Genomic DNA, 12,486 nt, shown 5'->3' with positions numbered 1-12,486 from the left:
AAAAGTTCAGAACTAGTCTTGCAGGTTTACTGGGTGTTCTGGAGAACTCCATCTGGAATCCCAGCACGGTCTGCAAGGCCTAGACATCGGACAGGATTATATGTCAAATGTAGGGATAACAGCTCCGCCTCCCCTTCTACTCATTTGCAGTAAGAAATCTGCCTCTGAAGCCACTCCTTGTGATTGAGAGGATAAAAGGTGCTGAATCTCTTCTGCACCTGCTGATGGAGCCTCTCACTGAATGCAAATATAAACATGCATTTGCAATGCAATAGGTCTCGCATTTACACAAGTTTAAGCTATTGGCATTGTAAATGACAATAGGTTTTATTCAGGTTTTAAAAACCAAAACATAAATAAAAGGCATTGTCATTTACAATGCCAATAGCTCAAACTCGCAGAAATGCGAGATCTATTGCATTACAAATGATAGGCCTCACGGACAACAGGAGGGAGGGAGGGTGGGTGGGGGGGAAGAAGGCACGGACAATGGGAGGGAGGGCGGCGGGTGTTAAAGAAGGCACGATAATGGGAGGGGGGTAAGAAGGCACGGACAACGGGGGGTAAAGAAGGCACCGATAATGGGAGGGAGGGCGGGGTTTTAAAGAGGGCAACAAAGCACGTCGTGCCTGCAGTAAGAGAAACTGGATAAAGAAAATTGTGCTTAAATACTAAAAGTAAAAGGGCCAGTCGCCATGGGAGGTGACAAATGAAGAGGAGGCGGTACTTAGGAGGGAGTAACAAGCCTATTTACGAATCAGAAGCCAGCATTTAGGACGGACAATGACACGAGCCAATGGCAAATATGGGCAGAGAGAGGTTGGGGCATGCTTGCAAGGCCTAAAAAAGCATATTGCGGGCATTTGCAGGCCTATTATGAAGTAATGGGGTAACCCAATGGGCGTCACAGGACCTGGGTACAATATATTATGGAGAGATGGTCCTTGACTGACTTTCCAAAATACTTTATTAAATAATTCAATGGTTGGCGTGCTGCCAAAGGGTCAGACACAAGTATTCAATACAAGCAAAGGTTATAATAGGTTGTGTGATGCCAAAGGGTCAGACACAGGTAATTGATACAAAACATAACTGAATACATACACTAGAAACACAGAATTCATTCATCCAAAAAAAGGTTTTACAAAAAGACACCCACGCAAGTTTGCTTTATTAAAAAGCAATCCCAGACATGGTGGTATGCTGACCCCAGCAGGCCACTGCCGCTATGATGGCTGCAAATCCTAATGGGTTGCAAATTCCAACCTACCTCATTAATATTAATGAGGTAGCTCTATTGTGACTGCATTAGGAATCTCTATTTGCAACTTGTATATTTTTGTAGATTAGGAATTGCGATTTTCTAATTGCAACTTGCAAACAATTCCAAGTAATCGCCATCACTAAATTCTTTACCTATAGCCAAAGAATATTAGAACGTGTTAGACCAAACTTTCATCAAATTAAAAGTCTAAGCTCAAAGTTATTTGTCAAAGAAAAGGTATGTTGCAGAAAAGCCCAGCCAAACATTTAACTCCAAATGTTATGTGAAACATTTTCGTTCTAATTATAATAATGGAACATATGCATCCGATTCACTGTACACTTCGATCTACACCACGTGACACAGCTTTGATTCCCTATACATCATTAGTGCACTTAATTGCAGTTCCATGAGTTTGCACATCTTCACTCTTCCAAGTAAAATACCCCTTTACCATAGAAATAATATAAATTTTAGCTCCAATTACTGGCTTTCATAACTATAAACATTGCTTTCCAGCCCACAGTGTGTGTAACCATAACACATCCATCTGTTGTAACTGAGGAGATTGTCTTACAGCTCATAGGCTGCAGGAACCCCTCCTACCCGTAGAACTGTAAAGTGCAGATATCAATTTCACAGCGTGTACATTTACCCAACCAAATATAGGAAATGAAAACATCACCGCACAGCGCTTTACAAATTCAATCACAGCAAATGCAGAGATGGTCAGTCTGTAGCTATCCTTCTGAAACCCTTAACCGCAAAATAACACATCCTCACGACTGGCAACCGATCTATCCCTGCACAATGAGCTTCGGCAAATGAGAACATCTGCAAGGCAGACTCGAATCCATCATCATTTCTCTGAAATGTCTTCCATCAGTTTGAAGGTTTTGGAAAAGCGATCTCTACTTCCTTAAATCCAAGCACCATTTTACTCCTGGGCCGTGTCCCCCTACTGTCGATTGCAGGCGCGCAACACCCATTTGGCTCAAAGGGGTTCAGCCAAGCACCCACCCCCCGTCGTGTGTGTCAGCCTGGGCTGAGCCAGCTTCCCGGACACACTCACACACACACACACACAGACAGGTCTTGAGCTGCTGTGGGCTGGCTGGTCTGGCGACCGTCTTATTGCAGCCGCACCCGAGTACTTTACAGGGCTTTAAATGAATATGCTACTTACCAGTATGCATCTGTTCTTGGCATGTAGGGCTGCTGACATTCATATCTGTGCATAGATCGCCGCCTAGTGTTGGGTCCGGATGTTTGCACGTTGTTGTCCTGGAAGAGTCTTCGAAGTATCCTGAGATAGGTGACTCCTCCCCTGGACCACAGTGCGCATGGGCATCCTCTCCATCCTCAGATTGTTTTTCGCCATTGTGGCAGTGATGGAGTAGATATAGAAAGTGATGACCATGCTATACAGTAATTCTGAGAGCTGCAGCTGCTACAGGCGCCGGGGAGGAGGGTGGGCGATATGAATGTCAGCAGCCCTACATGCCAAGAACAGATGCATACTGGTAAGTAGCATATTCAGTTCGAGGCATGTGGGCTGCTGAATTCATATCTGTGCATAGAATACATAGCAGTACCTCCAATTAGCGGCGGCCACCAGTGCCAGCTGCAGCGGTCTGAAAAAGAGTTTTGAGAACAGCCTGTCCTACAGCTGCCTGCTGTTTTGAGTGTACATCTACACAATAGTGTTTGGTAAATGTATGTATAGTGGACCATGTGGCTGCTCTACATATATCATGTAAAGGAATGTTTCCCAGGAAAGCCATGGAGGCCCCTAACTTACGTGTTGAGTGGGCCCGTGGGGGAATCGTTAATGTGCGTTTAGCCTTTTGATAGCAAATTTGAATACATTTAACGATCCATCTGGCTATACCTGCTTTGGAGATTGCGTTGCCTTTGTGTTGTGGGGAAAAGGCGACGAAAAGTTGTTTTGTCTTCCTAAAGTTTTTAGTTCTGTCTATATAGTACATGAAGGCTCTTTTGACGTCTAGTGTATGGAGCATTCTTTCAGCGACATTTTGTGGATTCTGAAAGAAAACAGGCAGTTCAATGGTTTGATTCATGTGGAACTGCGATATTACTTTAGGCATGAATTTGGGGTTGGTACGTAGTACGACCCTGTTTGCGTGAACCTGTATGAATGGCTCTTGAATGGTTAGTGCCTGGAGTTCACTAACTCTTCTCAACGAAGTGATTGCTACTAGGAAAGCTACTTTCCAGGTGAGGAATTGAATCTCACATGAGTGGAGAGGTTCGAAGGGTGGACCCATCAGTCGGGTGAGGACCAAGTTGAGGTTCCACACTGGTGCTGGTGGGTGTCTTGGGGGAATTACTCGTTTAAGTCCCTCCAAGAAGGCTTTGATGGCCGGCACTCTGAATAAAGAGAGGTGCTGCCTGTTTTGGAGATAGGCTGCTATTGCGGTTAAATGGATACGTATTCAGGTGTATGCCAGATTGCATCGGTATAGGTGTAAGAGGTAACAGATTATGTTTTGAATGGATGCGTCTAGCGGGTTAATGTCATTGTTATTGCAATAAATGACAAACCTCTTCCATTTGGCTGCATAGCAAGCTCTGGTAGTGGGTCTCCTAGCTTCCTTAATGATCTCCATACAGTCAGGTGGCAGGTTTAGGTAGCCAAACTCTAGGACTTCAGGAGCCAGATTGCCAGGTTCAGCTGTTGCGGATCTGGGTGCTGAATTTCTCCATGGTTCTGCGTCAAAAGCGCGGGTTTGATCCGCAGCCTTTGATGCGGCACCACGGAAAGTTCCAGAAAGGTGGTGTACCATGGCTGGCGTGCCCATGTTAGAGCAACCAGGATGAGTGTCAGCGAGTGCTGTCGCAGTTTGCGTGCCACCAGCGGTATCAATGGCGCTGGGGGAAAAGCGTACGCAAATCTGGCGGACCAGTTCATCCATATCGCATTGCCCTGCGACTGTGGATGTGGGATCCTGGCAGCAAAGCTTTGGCATTTTGCGTTTTCCCTTGTGGCGAATAGGTCTATCTCTGGATGACCCCACTGCTGGAAGTACGGTTGGAGTACTGATGGGTGTAACTCCCACTCGTGAATTTGGTGGCTGTGTCTGCTGAGCAGATCCGCCATCTGGTTGTCCTTGCCTGGGAGGTGTTCCGCCATGAGGAATATGTTCCTCTGAATGGCCCACTTCCACATGCTCTGAGCCAGATGAGACAACTGTGGAGAGTGTGATCCTCCCTGCTTCTGTATGTAGTACATGGCAGTCATGTTGTCCGTCCGGATCAACACGACCTTGTTGCACAGGTGTACTTTGAATGCTTTCATAGCCAGGAAGATTGCCATCAGTTCCAGAAGGTTGATGTGCATCTTCTTTTGTTGTGTAGTCCATAGTCCCTGCACTGTGTAATTGAGTACATGGGCTCCCCATCCTTGGAGAGACGCGTCCGCTGTCAGTATTATTTGTGGAACAGGCTCTTGGAACGGTCGGCCCTTGCAAAGGTTTTGTGGATTCCACCAGTGCAGAGAGTTGTATGCCCGACCGCTCACCAACACTAGGTCTTTTAATTGCCTGTGAGCCTGATTCCATTGACGTGCTAAGCACTCCTGAAGCGGGCGCATATGTAGTCTCGCGTGTGGGACTATGAAAATGCAGGAGGCCATCATGCCTATCAACTGCATGAACACTCGCGCAGGAAGGGAGTGTTGGGGTTTGAACTTGGAAATCAGCATTTGCATGCTGTTGATCCTCACTAAATTTGGCTGAGCTGTGGCTGCCAGAGTGTCTATGGTCGCACCTAGGTACTGTTGTACGTGTGCGGGTTGGAGATGTGATTTTGGGTAATTTAGTGAGAATCCCAGACTGTGAAGAAGGTGAATGGTGCGGGACATGTGGCTGGCACATTGCTGGGCTGACTTTGCTGAACAAGCCAGTCGTCCAGGTAAGGGTAGACGTGAATGTGTTGCCTCCGTAGATGTGCAGCCACGGTAGCTAGGCACTTTGTGAAAACTCTGGGTGCTGTTGTCACTCCGAAGGGGAGGACTTTGAATTGATAGTGCTGCCCCTGAATGGTGAACCGGAGATATTTTCTGTGTGACGGGTGTATGGGTATGTGGAAATACGCATCTTTGAGGTCCAGCGTGGCTAGGAAATCTCCCTGTCTGAGGAGCGGGAGAACCTGCTGTAGGGTGAGCATGTGAAAATGCTCTGAGAGAATGTAGTGGTTGAGGGGTCTCAGGTCTAGGATAGGTCCGAGTGACCCGTCCTTTTTTGGTATTAAGAAGTACAGAGAGTACACCCCTGTTCCCTGCTGGTTTACGGGCACGACCTCTATTGCGCCTTTTTGCAGCATACTTAGCACTTCCTGCTGTAATAATGCAAAGTGCTCTGAGGACATAGGACGGTGCCTTGGCGGTATGGTGGGTGGAGTGGAGGTTAATTCGAGACAGTAACCGTGTTGGATAACATCTTTGACCCACCTGTCCGTGGTGATGGAATTCCACGTGGACAGGAACCGCTGGAGCCTTCCCCCGACAGGTGTTATGTGGGCGGGGGGAAGGGAGAGGGCGTCACTGTTTGTTCTTGGGGGAGGACCTGGTATTGCCGTAACCACGTCCTCTGCCCTTGGTGCTGGAGCCACGATATCCACCTCGGGTGTTTTTATCGTAGGAACTCTGTGTGCCCCCTTTATTGTAGGTTTGCTGTGCCCTCTGTCCTCTACCTGCACCTCTATTTCCGGGGCGACGAAAGGAGCCACTACGAAATGTCTGCGTTTGCAGAGCCCCCATTGACTTCGCAGTGTCCGTGTCTTTTTTTATCTTTTCTAAGGTGGTGTCAACCTCCGGTCCAAATAAGTAGTCGGGGTTGACCGGCTGATTGAGGATGTTATTTTGGACCTCAGGTTTGAATCCGGAGATTCGTAACCAGGCGTGTCGTCGTAGCATGACGCTGGTGTTTATTGCCCTTGCAGCAGTGTCTGCGGCATCCAGTGCACACTTGATGGATGCGTTTGTGAGCAGTTGTCCCTCCCTGATGAGGAGCTCCGCTGCCTCTTTGTACTCGTCTGGCAGGTGTTGGAGTAGGGTCTCTAACGTGTCATAGTGTGAGCGGTCGTAGTGAGCTAGGAGGGCCTGTGTATTGGCGATGCGCCATATGTTTGCTGCCTGGGCTGCAATCCGTTTGCCGGAGGTCTCTAGAACCTTGGACTCTTTGTCCGGGGGAGGAGCATCACCAGTTGTCTGCGAGTGTGCCCGTTTGCGAGCAATGGCAACTACAATGGAGTCCAGAGGCAACTGGCTTCTAATGTACGTGGGGTCCCCAGGTGCGGGTTTGTACTTTTTCTCGATCCTGGGGTTTATTACTCGTGCCCTGGTGGTTTCTTTGAAAATGTCCTTTGCTGGCTTGAGGACACCTTTTAACATGGGCAGAGTCTTTACAGTCCTCTCGGAGGATGCGAAAGTGTCCACCAAGAAATCATCCTCGATAGTGTCTGAGTGGAGTTGCACTCCATGATAGGCTGCGGCACGTTCAATGAGGGCGTTGAATGCAGCAGTGTCCTCTGTGGGGGACGTTTTTGCGCCATAAAGTTGCGTGTCCTGTGTATCCAGAGCGGCACCTGGGTCTACAGGGTCATCCCAGACTTGATCAGGGTCTTGCTGGCCCTCAGGGTCCATGTCTTCGGGGTAGGTGGTGTCGTCACCCATGTAGTCCTCCACTGCATCGGTGTCGGAGTGCGTTGGACAGAATGATGGATCTGTGTAAGAGGTGTGGATGCGTTCATAAAGAACTGGTTCCGATTCCGCCGGCATTTTTTGTTTTAGCGGGATCCTATAAGAGTCCAAAGCGTGCCCTGAAGTGATCTTCCGCTTTCGGAGCATGAGCCTGCCGGTGTCGGCGTCGATGAAGTGGGACGGCGATGTCCCAGTAGTCGAGTGTTCGGTAGATGGGGACCTTGTCTGGGTAACGCGGGTTTTGATTTCGAACATTTTCGGCGCCGTGGATGGCGGCAAACCAAAGGTGATGTTGGCCGGTGCCGAAGGTGCCTTCTGTGCCCGTTTCGGTTCGGAGCCCGACGAGGTCTGGAGGGCTGCCTTTTCCCTGATGCGTTGCAAGGACGCTGCCACCTGTTGCACCTGGAACGCCGACGGTTCTTTGACGCCGAGAGGTTCCGTAGAGGCAGGTGTGGACTTCTTCGAAGTCACCGGGTCATCGAGCCGAGGAGGGGTAGTAGCCGTCGACGGCGTCGATGAATGTACCGTAGTCGCTGCCTTCGAGGTGGATAGCGATGCAGTGGCCATTTTCACCTGAACGGCCGGTGCCGATTGCTTCGGTGCCGGGGGCCGAGGCGCTTTGACGGTACTGACGGCTTTTCTTTTTGGGTCGGCGCCGACATCAGCTGCAGCGAGTTCGGCACCGAAGTCCCTTTTGGTGCGGTCGGAGCCGACGGGTTTGGCTGGCGTCGAAGGTGTGGTGGTCCTCGAGCCGACCAGTGTCAGTTTCACTTTCGGTTTCTGTTGAACCGGTGCGATGATTGGTTTCGGTTTCGTGGTAGGGAAACCAGTCTTTTTAGGTAACAATGGCTCTCGCTGTATGTCCGTGGCCGGGCCAGAGGGCGGGGCCGAAGAACTGCGGGATTGGTCTTGGGTAAGGCCCGAAGGCGATCCCTCGACCGGAGCCGTCGACTGACTCACTGGGATATCCTCCATTTGGACGGGTAGGCCTTGCTCCTCACCGGAGCTACCTTCTTCGGCCCCTAAGGCCTCATCGTAGTCTCCTACCTCATCGTCGGCTTCTTCCCTGTGAAAAAGCTCTTCATCGACATCTTCCGATCGGGAACCGTGTTCGGAAGTGGGGCTGGAGGGTATATTTTCCACGCTTTCGACATCTTCGTCCTCGGTGCTGAAGATGTTGGTCGGGGCCGGTGCCGCTCGCTGCGCTTCCAGTCGCGCGGCTCGTCGATTCCGGAGAGTCTTCTTGGATCTGAATCGGGCACAGGCCATGCATTTCGATTCGTGATGATCCGGTGAGAGGCATTTGTTACACACTGGGTGGACGTCGATAGGGGGTATTTGGCGTGGCAAACAGGACACCGCTTGAATGGGGTCCTTGATTCCATCGTCGAAGTTCGGTCGATGGTCGGATTTAATGGATCCGAAAAGTTGTTAAAATCGCGAAACTAACCTGTAAACTGTCGATAACGATCGGGAACAGTACCGTCGAAAACTAAAGGCCTTTTGGCCTGAAAACTAAATTTTCCTAACTTGAGTCAAGATAAGCACATCCGAACCCAATGGCGGAAAAAAACAATCTGAGGATGGAGAGGATGCCCATGCGCACTGTGGTCCAGGGGAGGAGTCACCTATCTCAGGATACTTCGAAGACTCTTCCAGGACAACAACGTGCAAACATCCGGACCCAACACTAGGCGGCAATCTATGCACAGATATGAATTCAGCAGCCCACATGCCTCGAACATACCATTTACTTGTTAACGAGGCTTTGTTGTCTCTCACCCCTTCTTAAAGCCCCAGCATCTCCACTCAGCCTATTGCTGGAAGAATCAGTTCCCCACCCCCAAATATTTTTTTTGGGGTAGCCACCCCTCCCCTCCCCCCAAAAATGTGGCCTCTGGTCTGATGATACCTTTATGTTACTTCTGCAACCTAAGAAACTCACAACCTCAGCTATGGACCAAATGCCTGCATTGGTTTTATCATGTCTATTTACAGAACCCGTTGATTTTGTTTGCCTGTTTTTGATTCCACCATAGCCTGCGGTACTGACTAATCTGGTCTACTGTTTGAGATTTCTTAGAAGCCAACCCTTGGGCCTGGCGAATATTTGCCCCATTACTCGTCTATCTTTCCTCAAGTACTTAAAAAAATAGGTCTTCTCCCTACATGTGTCCCCCATGCGTGCACACAGATTACTGTGTACGTCTCGATCTGGATAGCTCTACGGCTCAAGTGATGGACATCATGAGTGTGTGGAATGGGGCCAGCCCGCTGATGCCCGCTGGACAGCTTTTGATGCAGCCAGTGAGGAGGCATTCCTGTAGGGCTTTGATAGCTCTGCTCTGAAGTGCTCATCCTCTTTTCTGTATGATAGAACCAAGATGGTTCAAGCGGAGGAGAGTTACTCAGACCCGTCAGCCATGCACATTCGAGTTCCACTGGTCTGAATCTTATTTCTGGTATTTGACATCTGTACGGAGCCGGTGCAGCACTTGGTGTCCAGTAAGAGGATCCCCCCCCTATTAGTGGGATGCAGCAGTGGTCCGTGGAGGGAGTTCCGTGGGGTGGAAAGGCGGGGCGGGGGAGGGGCAGGGTGGGGGATACTAAACACCGGAATATGGATAATTGGAGGTAAGTAAACAATTAAATAAATAAAACAAATTTCGTAGCGCGCCCTGCATCACAAAATGCGCGCTACGAAATTCGTTTTATTTAATTGTTTACTTACTTCCAATTATCCATGTTCCGGTGTTTAGTACCCCCCACCCTGCCCCTCCCCCGCCCCGCCTTTCCGCCCCACGGAACTCCCTCCACGGACCGCTGCTGGTGGGAGGATGGCACACGGCTAGTTATTTAGTTTCAGAGTTACACCATGTCACCTCGTGATCACCACAGACCACAGTGGGTGAAAAAAATAAAGAATATGCAAAGCAGAAGATGGTAGGGTGAGCAAGCTAATGTGATGTGTGCTACCGCTATTCAGTAGTATTCTCTGGTTTCATTCTGGAAACTGGAACAAGCTTTCTCTGGTTCTTCAACATGCACCAAACATGTTCTCTTTCAGGAGATCTTTGAAAATGTCATTGCGGTTGCTTCCTGTCTGATTGTCACTCCACTATTACACCTCTACATCAACAGGAGATGCAAAAGAGCCTATGCCCAGATGGGATTTTGTGGTTGCAAATCCTTGTGATTCTCACAGTTACAACAAGGTCTGTTACCAAAAGAAATCCCATTTCCAATGTACTGGAAGTGGCACGTATGGGACTTTCCTTCTAAACTGCAAGTTGGTATGTTATATATCAATGGTTTGTTACCGTAATAGTGGTCGCAAACCACTGGTCAGTTCTGGAATTCCCAAGTTAGGGTTTTAACTAATTCGCAAAAGGGAAGGCATTCCCATTGGGCCCTTTCCCCTTCGTGAATCGAGCTGGTAAACCCAGGGGGAGTAGACAGTGGACCACTGCCTGCTAACCCTGAAAGTTTCCAAAATAGAAAAATTAAAAATTTTAAAATAAGCATCAGTTCCTTTAAGGTGAACATAAGCTGCTTTTAAAGATAGATCTTTGTTTTGCAATGCAGTCACAGGGATGGTGGTCTGCTGACCCTCGAAGTCCACCAACCCTATGACTGCAGCCAATCACAGAGGGTCGCAAATTGAGAGCAGCCCAATGACTATTAATTAGGAAGATCATTCTGGGAACCCCTGCAATTTGACGTGTTGTGAACCGACTTATTAGTATGTACCTAGGAGGCCAAAATATGATTACATTTTTTAAGTCGATACGCAATGTGTGACGGTATATCCTACGAATGGAGTCTTAGTACATCTGGCTGTTAGTTCCTCTTTGAGTAGTACGTCTCTATTAATGCCGTGAAAAATAACAATGAAGAGCGCATGTTTACAATTACTATAAACATTTAGTAGGCATCTATTTTACAAAACTGTCCTATTACATGTGTAACTGATACATTTCATGAAGATGCCTCAGATGTACTTTATTTGCTCTTCATTCATTTCTAGGGCTCTACACAGATGGTCAGAATATTATGTAGACTTTTTAATGGCACATGTAGCTCTGCAACGCATAGTGAGTACGCGTTACTTGATTATTTACATGAGTGACTGCATCTTTGTTTTGCAAAAAACAAAAAATCATAAAGCACAGGCTCAATCAAGTTAAATGGGGCCTTGTAAACTTACATGGACTGGTGTTAATATGATGTGGAAAAATGATGCTTCCTTACCTCCGTACAGTGGGTTGGTAATACCGTCTTGATCTTTGATGATGTAATCCATTTTTATGGACTGCTGTAAAATCGGAAACCTTTCAGGCTCAACGCCCTGCAACAGAAATATAAAACAAGTTACAATATAAGCTACAGCTGTCGAAAAAAATTATGCCCTACATTGATCAATAATTGTTATGAAATATTGATGGATTGCTTTTTGGAAGGATGCACTTTTGGATAGGGAATTTCTTGGGAGTGTTGAAATTTGGATAGCTTTCCTCACTGGAAAGTGGTTTCTGGATAAATGGCTTCCTGCAAGGATGGATTTTGGGATGGCTCTGTGGAAAGATTGCATTTTTGGTGGTTTGCTCCGCAAATGGAACAAGGTTCGGAAGGATAAGCGGTGCTCTGGAAGTTTGTATTCATGACTTTTACAAAATGTCAATTGGATTGTGCCTCATGTTGAATAACTGCCTTTTAAAGCCTCAATGTGACCAAAATAGCCATTTTGACAGACTTTTCCTCCTACTCAGAAGCTTCTCTTTCGACCAAAAATTGAATATTGAAAATGCAATGAATATATTTTGGATGTATTGTTAATTGTGTACATTTCAGTTTGTCTGCATGCATGCTTTCATGCTGTCTCTCTGAGAAAGGGATCCTCTCATTCCCAAACATGCTGCTTCTTGCACAACACTCCATTTAGAGGACTTTTCTCGGCGGAAGGCAGTCAGTGGTCACTATGTTGTATCTAAGATGTGTACAGTTGTTACCACTAGTATCCTAGGGCCACAGGTAGGACAGCAATCCACTTAGACCACCATGTTGTTCCCTTTGTACATTTGACTCTTCGAAGATAGTTAGGCCGAGCAGACATGGCTTACTCCAGGAGGTGGTCGTGGGATTAGAACAGAAATACCGTATGTCTCGGTAATACCACGCAATAAAAAAATCCTATTCAACTATGTACATCTTTAACTAGAATAAGGGCTCGATTCTTAAAGGCAGGTGTGCCCAATATGTTGTTTTCTGAGCACAAATTCCTAGATTTACTATTGCTAGGAATCTTTTAAAGATAACCTGGCAATTGTAAATCCATTTGCTCCTGTATAATGTTGGCCCGCAACAGCGCAATATTAAGTGGGAGTAAGTCCCATGTAAGAGGTGGGGAGTGAATGTCTAACGGCATGGTCTATCTTGAAACATTGTGAATGCTCACAAATGTGCCTTGGTAGACACTTACTAACTTTTCTCCCACCCTGGA

General features: G+C 47.6%; 1 protein-coding gene across 2 annotated transcripts in view; it reads right to left on the bottom strand.

The window, feature by feature from the left end:
- LOC146867392 (uncharacterized) overlaps nt 1-12,486 on the bottom strand; it is a 171,780-nt gene that overhangs the window by 81,435 nt on the left and 77,859 nt on the right. For both annotated transcript variants that reach the window (XM_085605077.1, XM_085605083.1), the window contains exon 7: nt 11,238-11,334. In XM_085605077.1, the coding sequence (XP_085461203.1) occupies nt 11,238-11,334 (97 nt within the window). The remainder of the gene's footprint in view (nt 1-11,237; nt 11,335-12,486) is intronic.

Source organism: Triturus cristatus, chromosome 1_2, assembly GCF_964204655.1.
Source record: "Triturus cristatus chromosome 1_2, aTriCri1.1, whole genome shotgun sequence".
In the NCBI taxonomy this organism is placed as follows: domain Eukaryota; kingdom Metazoa; phylum Chordata; class Amphibia; order Caudata; family Salamandridae; genus Triturus; species Triturus cristatus.
This window is presented reverse-complemented; position numbering and strand designations above follow the sequence as displayed.